The 16949-nt window shown below is 31.9% G+C and overlaps 1 protein-coding gene across 1 annotated transcript; it reads left to right on the top strand.

The window, feature by feature from the left end:
* Window positions 1-612: 612 nt before the first annotated feature.
* On the top strand, window positions 613-13999 carry csf1rb (colony stimulating factor 1 receptor, b; the record flags this gene model as incomplete). Its single annotated transcript, XM_073832806.1, has 15 exons — window positions 613-737; window positions 1554-1662; window positions 2028-2221; window positions 4014-4129; window positions 4198-4324; window positions 4427-4531; window positions 5213-5323; window positions 7370-7532; window positions 7663-7733; window positions 7818-7924; window positions 8646-8768; window positions 10457-10568; window positions 10666-10765; window positions 10855-10960; window positions 13428-13999. Coding segments are annotated over 15 exons (1783 nt in total), but the record flags the coding sequence as incomplete, so codon positions are not given.
* Window positions 14000-16949: the final 2950 nt, after the last annotated feature.

Consider the following 16949-nt stretch of genomic DNA (forward strand, 5'->3'; position numbering starts at 1 on the left):
GTTCATAAAAAAAACCCTTTCATTTAAAAACTGCATGTTGTGTTTACTTGTGTTATTTTTGATTAATATTTAAATTAGTTTGATGATCTGAAACATTAAAGTGTGACAAACATGCAAAAAAATAAGTAAGTAAATAAATAAATAAATAAATCGGGAGGGGGGCCCAACACTTTTTCACACCACTGTACTTGCGTTACTTGTAATGCGTTACACCCAACTCTGTTTATACCAGCGTTGCATCTATGCAAATAAAGTCTTAAATACAGCAATTCCATTGGCCACTGTGCATGTTGTTGCATTAACTTGGACAATCAGTATGTGTTGACGCGGTCAAATTCCACATTATGTTTAAAAGCTTTTGGCCCTGTCTGCCTTCCATAGGTGTCTGCAGAAAACCATCTACTTATAATGCTCTTACCATTACTCCAGAGCTTTCGATTAAAACACTACCTAAGTTACAATAGCTTTTGGAAACAGAAGCAAAACTAAGATGATTCTGTGATCTGCTTAAACTTATAATACTTTTGGGAAATGAGAACCAGGAACATTTATCTATTAAACAAGAGCCAGCTCTGTTTTGTTAAGTGACAATAATCGTGTGTTTCTATTTAGCAGTGACAACTACATGTCCACAATTGTGGTGAGAAAAGTTGGAGCACAAGATTATGGTCACTACATCTTGACTGCAAGGAGTGACAGCGTCAATGATTCAATTATTTTTACAGTTCATGTCTACCGTAAGTCCAGTTGCTTAATGGAGTACGGTGGCCGACAGAGGCCAACGCGCTGCAAACTTAAGAAAACACATGCAAACAGAAAAAACGACAACAAATTAAGAAAACATCTTCATCCGTTTGACAACACAGTCGCTCCAAACCCTCGCAACGCAAACACAAATACGGAAACGCGCTGCAAATTCTCACAACACAACCAAACACAGAAACGCGCTGCGAACACACGAGGGCGCTGCAAACTAACAAACGCGCTGCATATAGCACGGTCCACAACGGAAATGTTTCAGGGGGACCTCAAAAAGTGACGAACTCATCTGGGACTTGATTATTTGTTCAGTGGCTGTTGGTCAGAGCAGAGGTGTTATCGGTGAACTATCACCTTTTAGTGATAGTATAGTATCATTTAAAGGTGATAGTGATATAAATAATCAGGTAATATAGTGATATAAAAATAATCAGGTCCCAGATGAGTTCGTCACTTTTTGAGGTCCCCCTGAAACATTTCCGTTGTGGACCGTGCTATATGCAGCGCGTTTGTTAGTTTGTAGCGCCTTCGTGTGTTCGCAGCGCGTTTCTGAGTTTGGTTGTGTTGTGAGAATTTGCAGCGCGTTTCCGTATTTGTGTTTGCGTTGCGAGGATTTGCAGCGCCTGTGTTGTCAAACTGATGAAGATGTTTTCTTAATTTGTTGTCGTTTTTTCTGTTTGCATGTGTTTTCTTGTTTGCAGCGCGTTGGCCTCTGTCGGCCACCGTAATGGAGAATATAAGATCTCATAAATGAACAAAGAGAAGTTTGATCATGTTTTCTTTCCAACATACAGAGAAACCCAATACTTTGATTAAGTGGGAAAATGGAATTGCTACTTGTGTGGCATCCGGTTATCCAGTACCCAGGATTCAGTGGTTCCAGTGTGAAGAAGCCAGAGCTATGTATGTGTCATTTTTTTTGGAAATTAGATCACACATACACTCTTAACAGTAACAGTGCTTCTCAATGCCACAGAAAAAAACTTTTTTTGTCTAAATGGTTCCATAAAGAACCTTTAAGAACTGAGGAACCTTTCTGTTTCACAAAAGATTCTTTAGATTATTAAAAAGGTTTGAAAGAGATGGTTCTTTAAAGAACCTTTAACCAAATGGTTCTTTGTGGAACTAAAAATGGCATCGTTGTGAAGAACCTTTTAAAGCATCTTTATTTTTAAGAGTGTAGAGCAGTTTGCCCTGTATGATAATATGGTATGTTTTACACAATATGTCTGAGAATGCTCTAATTTTCTGATTTATTATGATAACAGGTGTAGTTACAACAAAACATCATCTGTGGAATTAATGGCCACCCAGTCCACTTTGGGGAACGTCAGAGAATATGAACCAGTATTGGTGAAGAGCGTCTTACCAGTGACCAATGCAAACACTACTTTATCCTTTGAGTGTGTGGCTACAAACATTGCTGGAGAAGATCATGATGTGTTTACTTTTAAAATTTCATGTAAGAAAAACCCAAACATCCCTGCAGTTAAGCATGATCTTGTTCATTTGAAATTCATCTGTTGCATTTTTCTTTAAAGGAGAGCGTCACATACAGAACAAACATTTACAGATAATTTACTCACCCCCTTGTCATCAAAGATGTTCATGTCTTGCTTTCTTCAGTTGTAAAGAAATGATGTGTTTTGAGGAAAACATTTCAGGATTTTTCTCATAGTGGACTTCAATGGTGCCCAGAGTTTGAACTTCCAAAATGCAGTTTAAATCCCGCTTTAAACGATCCCAGCAGAGGAATAAGGGTCTTTTCTAGCGTAACTATTGGTTATTTAAAATAAATATATACAATTTATATTTTTAACCTCAAATGCTCATCTTGTCACTGCAATATGCATTACGAAAAAGAAGTTTCGTAGTTTAGAAGTTTAGTATACTTCTTTTAAACTAAAAATAGCAAAATATAATTGCAGTCTACTTTTCAGAAATGTGTTTTATACACTTCTCAGAAATATACTTAAAATGACATTTAAGTATACTTGACTTATACTTAGAAGTATAAATATATTTGAGCTATACTTGTGCTCTGAGAACCTGTGTTTTCATTGTTATACGCTAGGGGCTCAATTACACATCTTCTGTACAGAATTTGCAAAACACAAGTGAAGAAGAAACCGAAACAACAGATGCTTCCGCATATAATTGTCAGACATAAAACAGCATTCAAACCAAACCATGTTCTTTCTTTTAATGTTTTGTATGTTCAGATATTCATATAACAAAATACATACAATGTATATTTAATAATAAAAGTATGATGTACAAGTTCACTTACTTAAAGAAAACTTCCGAGTATACTTGCTGTATAAAACTGCTAAACTATTAGTTTACTGAGACTATACTTCAAAGTGTACTAAATATGCATAAAAAAGCATTTAATTAGTAAACTATCAGTATACCTATAAGTTCACTTTCGGTACTTGCAGTACAAATTGAAAACATAGATGTAAGCTAGCTGTGTACTCAAAGTTTACTACTGTTAGACTTAAAGTATACTTAAAAGTATATTTAATAATTTATTTATTATTAAAATTTAGTCCCAAGGAGTATTGAAATAGTACACTTAAAAGTATACTACTTGTACACTGATATTTGTATACTTACTGCATAAAGTATATTTAAAAACATACTTGAAATTTACTTATACTTAATAAAATAAACTCCTTTTTGTTAAGAGTAGTCTGTGCATCTCTGGTTCAGAACAGTTAGGGAATGTTGAAAAACTCCAATCTCATTTTCTCCCTCAAAAATTATTTTAAAATCATCCAACATCGCTGCAGTGTTTGCAAAGTGAATATGCAAAGAAGATAAAACACTTTTTACAAAATAGGTAAAGCAGCAATGTAGGATGATTTTGAAATTGAGGGGGGGAAATGAGATGGGAGTTTTTCGACATACCCTAACTGTCTTCAGGCAGAGCAAGACAAGACGAGCTGGTTGGAAAGTAAATTGTAGTTTATTGGTTTTTGAAAATAACCAATCATTTCGCTCGAGGAGAATACTCTTCTTCCTCGACTGGGATCTTTCGAAGCAGCATTTAAACTGCATTTTGGAAGTTTTAACTCGGGGCACCATAGAAGTCCACTATATGGAGAAAAATCCTGAAATGTTTTCATCAAAAAACAGAATTGCTTTATGACTGAAGAAAGAAAGACATGAACATCTTGGATGACAAGGGGGTGAGTACATTATCTGTAAATGTTTGTTCTGGAAGTGAACTTCTCCTTTAATGTGTATAGATGTCACTGATGCTACAACAGTATGGTCAACGTCAACGTGGCTCACTGTTGTTCTCATTGGAGCCTTGGGCCTGGCAATCTTAGGGATGCTGATCCTCTTCTACAAGCACAGAAAGGTATGTTTTTCAGCTGTACTCACAAATAATGAAGTAAATAGCTTTTTAACACCACCTTCTTTTTTAAGGCACACAAGTATGAAATCCAGTGGAAAATCATTGAAGCCAATGATGGGAACAGCTACACATTCATTGACCCCACCCAGCTTCCATATGACAAAAAACTTGAGTTTCCTCGAAATAAGCTGAAGCTTGGTACTGTAACCTTGATTACACTTGCTGTGTTACATTATATTAGTGTTTTTGTTATTTATGATAAGAACCAATACAACAAACAGGCCATTGGTTTCACTACAGGACAAGTTTTAGGAGCGGGAGCGTTTGGGAAGGTGGTGCAGGCAACCGCTTATGGGCTTGTCAAGGATGAAAGTGTCACACGAGTGGCAGTAAAAATGCTCAAGCGTAAGTTCAATGCATATTATGATAAATTGAGTAATAGATTAGGAAACAATTTAAAATTACAGCATGTAAAAAAGCCTCAGCAACAAGGTATATGCTGTAATGCACTAATCCTACTTCTAGCCCTGTTAATTGTGCCTTTTACATTTGTCAAAAGTGTAAACAAATTCAAATATAAATGTAAAATTTTAAAGGGAAAGTTATTTTTAAAAGCAGTGCATTACAATATTGTGTTTCTGCCTTAAAAAAAGTAAAAAAAAAAAAAAGTAATTACATTACTTTTTATTGAACATAATGTGTTGCATTACTTTTGCATTAGTTATTAAATCTGGACTGGGCTTGCTTGTTTGATTTTAAAATGAAAAAAAAAATCTATTTTTTGCAAATGTAAAAGTCCTTCAAAAGTGAAATGAAGAAGCCTCAGGCTGAAGGAAATGTAAATTCAAAACACAGAAAAAATGAAACACTTTATATTAAGTAATTTTTGCTTATTAGTATGGTTGAATTGGATCATTGTCAGTCAATAAATGGGAAAACAAAGTAACTGGTGTTACTTATTTGAAAAAGTAACTCATGACACTACAAGTTACTTGAAAAAGTAATCTGATTACATAATTCTCTGACTCTCCTTCTTGCCTCCTGTTGAGAAAAACTTACAAAAACATTCTTTTCTGAACCAAACAGCTAGTGCTCGCTTTGAAGAAAAAGAAGCACTGATGTCTGAACTGAAGATCTTGAATTATATTGGACCGCATGAAAACATTGTCAATCTGCTGGGGGCATGTACTCAGGAAGGTGAGTCATATTTTCACATTGAATTTTAAAAAATCATTAAGATCATCATATTTCGAAAGAAACATGAATGAGTAATCAATTAGCCGACACTTTTATTTAAAGTGTCTGTTAAAGATTGCACCAAACTCAGCAGTATGTTTTTCTCATATGTGTAAATATCAAGAATTCACTGAAAAAAAAAAAGTTTTTCTTATTCAGATTTTTTGTCAATCAAAAGGGTTTAAAAAAATATTGTCTTGTTTTAAAAAATCTGCCAATGGGGTAAGAAATATAATCTTGTTTTTTGTTTGAAATAAGATTTTTTGCTTACCCCTTTGGCAGGTTATTTAGCTTGTTCTAAGCAAAAACGCACTTAATTTTGACTTGTTTTTTCTGAAAACAAGAAAATATTTTTTACTTGTCTAGAAAATCCCTCTTGATTTAAGAATTTTTAGATATTTTAGCTGGAAACAAGACAAAAAACTAAGCTTCTAAATCTATGTTTTCTAAGTAAGAAAAGCATTTTTTTGCAGTGAACATTTGCATTTTCTATTTTAGTTACTTCTCTTTTTGTTAAAAATTGTTGTGTATGCTGTTTTTATTGAATGCCATTTCTGTCACTAAATAGCAAGAATGAAAAAAATGTAATTGCATTTAATTGCTTGACTAACTCACAACTGTGAGTTACAAAAATAGAACTGCATGATATAAACTTGCAATTCTGAAAAATAAAGTTGCAATTCTGAGAAATAAAGTCATATTTACAAGCTATAATTTAAAAAAACTAAAAGAATTTTATAGTTTATATCTCTCAGTAGTGACATTTTTTGTCTTAGAATTGCGAGAATATCTCTTAATTCTGACTTTATAACATACAATTGTAAGTTAAGTCAGAATTGTGAGATATAAACTCACAACTGTAAGAAAATTGTCAGAATTGTAGAGTGACTTCTCGTCTGTAAATATCAAGAATATTTTTATTCTTTATTTCATGACCCCTTTAAATATTGTACAAAACGGACTTTATGGAAGGCTATTTCCATCACTGAATAATAATAGTAAAAAAATTAATTCCAATTTTTACCTCACAATTAAGACTTTTTTCTTGCAATTCACATTTTTTTTTTTTTTTTTTTTTTTACCTCTCAATGCTATCTTTTTTTCTCAGGATGGCTTGACTAACTCACAGTTGTAAGTTACAAAATTAGAATTGCATCATATAAACTTGCAATTCTGACAAATAAAGTTGCAGTTCTGTGAACTGAAATCAGAATTGTCAGATACAAACTCACAATTATATATAAAAAATGCAGTTCTGAGAAATAGTCATATTTACAAGCTATAAATTAAAATCTAATTAAAAACATTTAAAAACATTTTTTTCTTAGAATTGTAAGATAATGCAATTATGACAAATAAAGTTGAAATTCTGAGAAATACAGTCAGAATTCTGAGATATAAAGTTGCAATTGCAAGATATAAACAGAGATTTCTTAACTGTATCTGACAATTGTGACTTTGTAAAGCACAAGTGGGAGTTATATTTTGTCATAATTGTGAGATTATTGTTTTTTTTCCTCTGAATTGGACTTTATTACATGCAATTGAGAGTTTATATTTCTCAACTGTAAAAAAAATAGTCAGAATTGTGAGAAAAATGTCAGAATTAAGAAACTTTTAGCTAGGAGAAAAAAACTCAGAATTGCGTTTATATCTCTTTTAATATTTGTGTACTGGTAGTATACTTCTAAGTGTACTATTTCAGTACTCCCTGGGACGAAATTGGCCAACTAGTATATAAAAGCATAATTTTAAGTATACTTTAAGTATAACAGTAAACCTTCAGTACACAACTAGTTACATCTATGTTTTCAGTTTGTCCTGCAAGTATACTAAAAGTGAACTTATAGGTATACTATACTTTTTTTTTGCATATTTAGTACACTTTGAAAATTGAGTTTATGTCTCTTTTAATAGAAAAGTTGCTATTATTTTTATTTAATATATCAATTGCAAACAAAACAAAACTGTTGGTTGATCTCTGAATCTGACTTTGGTCTGTTGTAGGACCGATGCTGCTGATCACAGAGTACTGCTGTCACGGTGATCTCCTCAACTTCTTGCGTCAACGAGCAGAAACATTTGTGAACAATGTCCTTGGTGTTCAGAGTTTCCCAGTGGATTCAAACCATTACAAGAATGTGGAAGTTCAGAAGAACCATTCGACAGGGTATGTTCATGTCAGTGTCATTTGATAAATGGCAGGTTTATACCTTTGCAGATGTTTCTATGGCTAAATGTTTTGTGCTTCTCATGTCTGTTTTATTGCTAATAATTTGTTTACACCTTCTTCTCTGTAGGAAGACTTACTCTGGCTCCGAGAGTTACAAAGAACCACAATCAACACAGATGTCAAAAGACATTTGTCAAGGTAAAGCAATAAAGGTAATGCTCTTCTAAATATTTCCTGTAAGAAACGATTGCAAAATTAAAATCTTTTGGTCTGTTTCAGCAGAATCTTGTAATGAAGGAGGAAAGGATGCATGGTCACTGGATAATAATGATTTGCTGAAATTCTCCTATCAAGTGGCAAAGGGAATGGACTTTCTAGCCTCCAAAAATGTAATATTTCTTGGTTATATACAGTGTTTTAAATAGCATTTAGACACTACTATAATTTTTATTAATATTTTGAATCAGTTTTATTTATGTATTATTATATATGTCCCTGGACCACAAAACCAGTTTTAAGTAGCACAGGTATGTTTGCTGCAATAGCCAAAAATACATAGCATGGGTCAAAATGATCAACTTTTGCTTTAAGCTAAAAATCATTAAGTAAAGATCATGTTCCATGAAGATATTTTGTAAATTTCCTACTGTAAATGTATCAAAATTTAACTTTTGAGTAGTGATATGCTTTGCTAACTTTAAAGGCGATTTTCTCAATTTTTCGATTTTTTTGCACCCTCAGATTCCAGATTTTCAAATAGTTTCAAATAGATCTCGGCCAAATATTGCTCTATCATACCAAACAATGGAAACCATACATCAATAGAAAGCTTATTTATTCAACTTTCAAGTGATGTATAAATCTCAATTTAAAAAAAAGTTGACCCTTACTGGTTTTGTGGACCAGGGTCACATATGACTTCAGAAAACATGGAGTGACCAAGTTGTATATGGCTATTAATTTTATAACACTTTTATTACAATTAAAAAAAAATGCAGCTACAGTAAAGTCAGAATTTTCTTTTTAGGGGGGTAAACAATTTCTTTAAAGATACCAAGCTTTACAGTACGACAAATTATAATGTCATTTTCTAATGCTTTTTATGACCAGTGTATTCACAGAGATTTGGCTGCACGCAATGTTCTTGTGTCCGACTGCCGCGTTGTCAAGATCTGTGATTTTGGCCTTGCACGAGACATCATGAATGACTTGAATTATGTAGTAAAGGGGAATGTAAGTTAGTTTTTCTTGTATTCCATGAACAATTCAACTTTTTAGAATGTAATTATGCATTCTGAACCTATGCACCACTAAATCTGACAGAACAAACACTGTTTTGAGTAATAAAAAAAACAATTTCATTTTTCATATTCATTTTTCATCGTAGTGTATAAAAGCCAGTTTTTAAACTGCCTGACATAAACTTGCAATTGCAGGATATATTATATTTAATATATACATTACATGCCATATTATATCCTGCAACTTTATTGCTGCCCTTACCAAGTATATTTTTAAGTATACTTTAAGTAGTAAGTATACAAATATCAGTGTACTAGTAGTATACTTTTAAGTGTACTACTATTTCAGTACTCCTTGGGACTAAATTTGCCCTCTTTCTAGTATATAAAAGTAAACGTTTAAGTATATTTTAAGTCTAACAGTAGTAAACTTAGTGTACACAACTAGTTTACATCTATGTTTTTAGATTGTGCTGCATGTATACTGAAAGTAAACTTATAGGTGTACTGATAGTGTACTAATTAAATACTTTTTTATGCATTTTTAGTGCACTTTGAAGTATAGTCTCTACTATCTCTACTAGTTTAGTAGTTTATACAGCAAGTATACTCGCAAGTTTTCTTTAAATGAACTTTACATCATACAGGAAGATACTTTACATACATCTTTAAGTATACTACTGTGTCCCTCTTCAGGTATTAATTTGTATATATTTAGTTATACACTTGCATAAACTTCTTTTTTGTGCAAACTGCACTGCAAACTCATAATTCTGAGTTTTTATCTAGCAAATCTGACTTCAATTTAGAATTGTAAGCAAAAAGTCGCAATTACCTTTTTTTTTTTTTACCATCTTTAGGTCGCTATCTCTTAAGATGACATTGACAATTTTTAGTCTGCATAGCAGATGTAAAGTGTGTATTTTCTGCAAGCATTTAAGAAATAGCCAAACCTTCCATTGTTGTATGTACACCAAATCTTTTGACAATTTACAGTATGTCCTGTTTAAAAAAGTAATTATTTTGTGAATACTATGGACAAACGCATTTGCTAAATACGTAATTGTAAATATTACATACTTTACAACTTTTGCTAATTTAAGGTTGTGATTGCTAAAACCTCTGCATATTGTTCAGAAGAATTAAACGTTGACAATTCAGAATGAATTGCTTGCTTTTTATCATTGCACTTAGAGTAGCAGCTAGTAAACATCTTTTACCTTTTCATGTCTACTTCTGAAAAAAAAAAAAAAAAACTAACTAACACTAGCCTCTCTGTTCTTATATTTAGGCCTCTAACACTAGCTTGCTTTTTCATTTTTTACTCTATTATTATATAATTAAAAAAAAAAACTTGATCAAAGTGTCTGCTAAATGTCTAAATGTAAATTAAGTCGCAATTGCAAGATATAAACACAGATATCTGATTTTTTTTATGTATATCTGACAATTGTGACTTTATAAAATCCTAATTGTGAGATATAAACTTGCAATTGATTTTTTTCATCTGAATTGGACTTTATAACATGTCATTTAGAGTTTATATTTCACAATTCTGAAAAAAGTCAGAATTGCAATATATAAACTTTCAATTGTGAGAAAAAGGTCAGAATTGCATACTTTATATCTAAAGTATATTAATTACTTCTTTTTTGCCATTGTGTTGCATTGGTTCTGCAGGCTCGACTGCCGGTGAAATGGATGTCACCCGAAAGCATTTTTGAATGTCTTTACACAGTACAGAGTGATGTCTGGTCATACGGTGTGCTTTTGTGGGAGATCTTTTCCTTAGGTAAGTGAATTGACTTGTTCAGACCTATTTAGGAGGGAAAAAAGGAAATAAAAAAAAAAAACAGATTTGTTGGTATGATTGTGTTTTCTGTTTTTAGGTATGAGTCCTTACCCCAATGTTGTGATTGATGCACAGTTCTATAAGATGATTAAAGACGGTTATCACATGCCACAACCAGATTTCGCCCCTCATGAAATGTGAGTTTAAAAGCATTTGTACAGTTCTGAAAAAGAAACAATAAATAATAAACAAAACTATATAAAGTAAGTGACTTGACCTCCTATAGGTACACAATAATGAAAATGTGCTGGAGCCTGGAACCAACTCTGCGTCCGACTTTTGCCAACATCAGAGAACTTATTGAAAACCTACTGCCAAAGCAATCCGACCAGGTGAGGCATATCTTTTTAGAATCATTTCCTCTGTTGTGAAAGCCAGCGAAACATAATCAATGTTTTTGAGGGGTTTTTCTGCTCATGTTTCATATTTAAATGACAGTGAACACACAATAAAATAGCAGTGCAATTAAAGTGCAGTTTCATTAATTTGTGTAACTTGTACTGAACTGTTACTGATTACAGATTAAGTCATGAAAATTAAATGTTAAATTAAATGTACCATATTGCTTTAAAAATTGGAAAGAAAACAGCTATATTCCTTTTTAACATCATACAATGCATTAAACATAACATTAGTGAGTTGATAGGGAGTTGATATTGATAAGTTATTAATAAATTAAATAATAAAAATAATTTAAACACCTGAACAATAAAAATATAAGTATTTAATTTGTTAACCTGCATGTCAATGAGACCATTAAGTGGCAGTAAACTGCGAAAGGTTTGTTAAATTAATTATAAAACTTCCTAAGAGATATTTCAAATAAATATTTTATTTTTGACAATTACGTTGTTTATTGACAAAAATGTTTCTTGCAGTACATGAACAATTGCAAACATTTTTTTGTATTACAAGTTTTCTAAAATGTTAGGTTTAAATATGCAAATGAGGCATTATTTAATGAAATATACACTATTTGCATACATTTCTAGTACAAAAATCTAAACACTGGATCAAGGCAGTTGTGAAATTCTTGTTTATTTATTTATTTTTTGACATATTAGAGTCAAACAAAGGAGATTTTGTGTATGTCATTTTGTTTGAACAGACGGAAAACCATATATATTTTTTTTTACAATTTCTGGGGGAGTAAAATGTTGTATAAAATCAAGCTAATTGTATATGAACAAATCCCTCTGTAAAAACCTTCAGGATATAGACAGGAATACAAATTTAAAGTTTGGTGTGTGTAAGTGTTACTGAAGTGGAGATTTATGTCTCAGTGTAGGAGAAAAAACTCATTTTGAGAAAAATATAAAAATATGGATTGTAATTGAAATGTATTGACAACAAAATAGTAACTGTAATCTGATTATGAGCATTTTAAAATGTAATATACTCAAATGTTTACGTAATCCAGATTACATGTAATCAGTTACTTACCAACACTATATAGAGTCAACCTACATACACAGCTTTACTGGAAGACAAATTAAAATGGGTTCCGCTGTATTTCCCAAAGCAACCATCAATACTAGTGGCATAGCAAGTCAGCCCTGGGCCCATATATATATATATATATAAAAAAATGTACAGGCCCCCCAATCAATATGGGCTCCAACTTGTTGATTTTTCTTAAGTATAAGAACATCATATACGTGAGTATTCACAAGCTGTTTTATTTAGGGTGTAAATGCTTGCATGCAAGTCTCAGGCTTTAATAATGTCAATTTTATAAAATACAAACAATAAATGTGTTTTTATGCTCTTTAATTTGTAGTGAGATAATTATATTCGCCTCAGATCAAGCAGTATGTGAATCAATTATCTTTTAATATTTGCAGCACGAAAAAAAAAACATGAAAAAATATTTGAATGCATGTTAAAAAATCTCACGAAATCGATCAATCAGTGTTAAAAAAAAGTCAATAAAACATCTTGTTAATAAGTCATACCTCAGAAAAGCCAACAAGCCTATAACTTTGCCAAAATTTGTTTTATTTTTCTCATAAATCAACTGATTAACTGAGTTGAAGCCTACATTTTATTGCTTTTTTCATGTTAAATGTAAAGACCGGTTGGATGCCACAGACTTTTTTTTTTATATTTTAAGTGCAGTGCACACAAATAAAAGTAGACCTTTTGCAGTTCCGAATGATGTATTACTCTTACCTTTATGAGCAAAAATTATGGCGTATTTTAGGTTTCCTCTGTTATTAAGAAAAAAAAAAATGCCTGCAAAGCATGCTTTAGGTTCCACTCTCCGCACAAATGAGTGGAAATGCGTGATTAAATTAATATTGTGAAATGCATCAAGTGGTTTATGTCTATAGATTTTATTTTAGACAAGTCGTGTTGATTTGAGAAGCCTAAATTGATCAAACATGCTCAACTCATTGCCGCTGACTGCTTGGTTGTTACTTTAAAAAAACAAAAGCTTGAATTTAACAAACATAAAATATTCCAAACATATTTCTAAATTAACTTAATAAAGAAACCATTAAAGCCATTAAAAACAAAACTGATCTATTTTAATGACTGCAACACAGGCTCTGTTCTGATAAGTCGATAAGTTGTCAGACAAGGACAGGGCTCGGGTCTGAGCGACTCGGGCCAGGGCTGGGTCCGTGCAGGACTCTATTCGTTCCCTTGTTTCAATTAAAAGTTCCCTCTCGGCCCGGGCCCATATGCACCTGCATACCCAGACGCTACGCCCCTGATCAATACATATGAATAGCTACAAAACATAATTGAAATCTTGTATTTATGTAGAAATTAAAAGCTTCTTCTCTTCAGCAGAACAATGAAAACAAGTATCCAGAGTTTCAGAGGCACCTGATGGACAAACAGTGTGACACAGAGTCGGTCTGCAGAGACGAAGCCCAGCCTTTGATGAGGAGCAGTTTGACCTAAAATATGAAACTGAAAGACAGAAAAGGTCTTTCAGTTTTTCATGTGTGTATTTAGACGTAGTGAGCATGATTTCTATATACTACTATGTGTTCTTTATTTACAAGGATGACTTTGTAAAATCATGCTATATCATTTTGTGATTCTATTGTAGCAGATCATTTAGTATTTTACTCTACCAACTTTTTTGAAACTATGGCAGCTAACACTTTATTAAACATCTACTGTACTTCTGTTTTGAAATATGTGTATTTCTTCTTTGTGACATTTATTGTTTGTTTGCTTTGTAGATGCAGCAGCTTTTTTATTTTTTATGTATGTCACTGATTGTAATTTATATCTGGAACTGGTAAAACAAAAGTAAACTACAGTAACATTTCATTTGTCTTTCAAACTGCAAATACATTGCATATACTTTTAATGCATTTTGAAATACATCTGGGAAAATAAATAAATAAATGTGCTCCACAAAAATCTGACTTGTCTTTTTTAACCCTGACCCTGACTTTCTGTTTCAACTGGATATAACAACATGATCTCATGATAATTCGTATGTATTTTTCGTAAAATGTACATTTACTTACATTTTTACAGACGCTAAAACACAAATTATTTTGTATAAACCCAAATGCACAATTCTTCATGGGACTGTAGTTCTTTTCATCATTAAAGCCAAAAGTACAAGTCTTGCATGTGTCTTTTTGTCAGTTTAGGTAGATTTTTTTGCTTCAAATCAAAATGTATAATGTTGTGATTCGTATAGTTAGTTGGTTTAGTTTATAGTTTATTACTCTTTACGGAAGACTTAATAAAAATTACACTTTATTTCTTGAGTTCATTTTTTTAGTTTATAGCAGGGGTCTTCAACTAAAACAGCTTGAGGTCCACCATCCGAGGTCCGGACAATTATATATAAAAAGTGTTGATGGTTTTTGTGAGACCAGGGTATCTGCAGGATATTTAAGTTTAAATTCTAGACTTCTAAAGATCTTTTTTAAGACCTGCACAAAAAAGTTAAAACAAAAATAATTAAATGACTGTTAAAAGCATGATTTACAGTTCAGATGCAGGTTTCACGAAAACAAAAAGATTTATTAAATTATAAACTTCACATTTTATTCCTTTAAGAGTCCAAAACATTTGACTGTTATTATCAATATATATATAACATGTTAATAAAATATTGTTACATATTTTGTTTTCTTTCCTTGAAAGCAGCTAAATGGATTTTGACAAGACCAATAATTAAATACAGATTTCAAAACTTTAAAAAGCTGTGATTAATGTTTATTAACTCTTTAAATCGACCAATTATAAACAGAAACCAAAACTACTACTACTACTACTAATAATATTATTATTATTAAAACTATTGATTTCATAATTTTTACAGCAAAATGAATTACTAGCTTCTCCTACTGTCTATCCAACTTACCTGTATGATCTTAAATATTTATGTTTTAACTGACTCATTATAAACTGAAACCAAAACTTTACTGACTTAAAAATATATACAGTATCTCACAAAAGTGAGTACACCCTCACATTTTAGCAACTATTTTAGTATATCAAGGATGAACTGAAACTTGAAAAATAAGGTCATTTTTAGTCAATCTTTGCAAAAATGAACTCCCAGAACTTACTGCCAGATTCTGGAATATAAATTGCTCAAAGAGTGGTACAAGAGGATGTGATGCTCCTTCAACAGCCGTCATATAGTTCACAACACTTCAGTATGCTTTCTTATTAAATGAGGGTAATTTTTTTAAGATTTTCTACCCGAGCAAAGTCTCTGAGAACCTGATACACTGCACTTCTGGAGACTCCAGGTAAGTTGTGGAAAATGGTGGTGCTGGAGACTAAATGGTTCCTGATGGTTTCACACCTAATTCTTTACTATAATTCTTAATTCTTTTGAAGTTAAAATGTGTCTTTTCTTCTCCACCTGTTTTTTTTTTTTTTTTTTTTTTTTCCCTGAGTGGGTTGTTAGCATTTTGCTGTCTAATGGTCATGCCTTAAATTTGCAAATTCTAGTATTGCATTAATATTGCATCCTTCTCATATGCATTTAATGATTTTTGACCTCCAGTCAGAGTTAAATCTCTTTTTTGGCTCAATTTATCTGTAAAAGAAACCCTGCCTAATAATTATGCAGCCTGAATATAAGGAGTTTTTCACTTTCAGCCTTTATAGACAATTAAATATCCCTTTTAAATGATTAAATACAAAATTAATAGTACTTATTAAGATTTATTTTTGTTTGGAAGTGGTAAAATGTGCTTGGAAAAAATGATCAAAATATCAACGTACAGTATCTTTTCTTTTTATTTCTATATTGTTACTAAAATGGTCATTTCCCTGCATATTTCGATTAATTGCTTTTTATATCTTTTTATATTCGCTATAAAATGGGTAAGTTTAGGTTTGAGGGTAAGTTTAGGGGTCTAAAAATCTAAATCGCTTATCAATAACATTATAAAAATGCATTGATAAAAATATCTGAGAATCGTAAATATTTTATGTTTTGGTAGCACTTTATTATATCAGCAACAAAAACTTTTTTTTAATACTTATGGTAAGTGGTCTGATTTTACAGCAAAAGCATCTGATAAACTTGCATAAACAATGAAAGTGCATATCAACTTTTGAGTTGTTTCTCTCTGTTCATGTTAAAATGTCACGGTGTTATATGATCTTAATAAATGGCAAACAGCTTTAAAACAAATGTTACTTTAAAACAAATATCTTGATGTCACTTCTGGCATTGCACTATGCATCAACAACAACAAAAAAAAGCACGAGCATGCACAGCAAAAGTAAGATAATTTACATTTAATGCGAGTCTGCAGGAGTCACTGTAATATCTGCTGCAGCAAACGCGCACCGATTTCATAAGAATTTGTGCGTGGTGGGCGTGGCTTACCACAGAAACGTCACACGTAGTGCTGTCAGTTGTCCGTCACTGGCTGTTGCTAGGATACCCTGGATGCCTCCAGTTCCGGAGTTTACAGAACTTGTTTACTTCTTGAATCTGTTTTGAGTGAGTTATGGCAAAATCGCCCGCTGAACCGGTGAGAATTCATACTTATGAGACTTATAAGACTTTTCTAGAGAACAATTTCAGCAATATGAATATGTATTGGAAGAATGACTGAGATATGCGCTTATTTATAACTTGTAACATTCAGTTATGAGTTTAGCATGTACATGACGATTAAACATCATTTAACATACAGTACATGTAGGACAAATAAATGTAACTAATTGCTAATTTGGTTTTAGCAAGATATGCACAAAATGTTTGTAGGCCTATGTATGTATTTTTCGTTTGTCTAGGTATTTACTTTTCTTATAAAAAAACAAAATAATTATGTGAAGTTGTACATTATGAAAAATTTAGTTGAATAACTT

This window comes from Garra rufa, unplaced genomic scaffold (genome assembly GCF_049309525.1).
Source record: "Garra rufa unplaced genomic scaffold, GarRuf1.0 hap1_unplaced_120, whole genome shotgun sequence".
Classification (NCBI taxonomy): domain Eukaryota; kingdom Metazoa; phylum Chordata; class Actinopteri; order Cypriniformes; family Cyprinidae; genus Garra; species Garra rufa.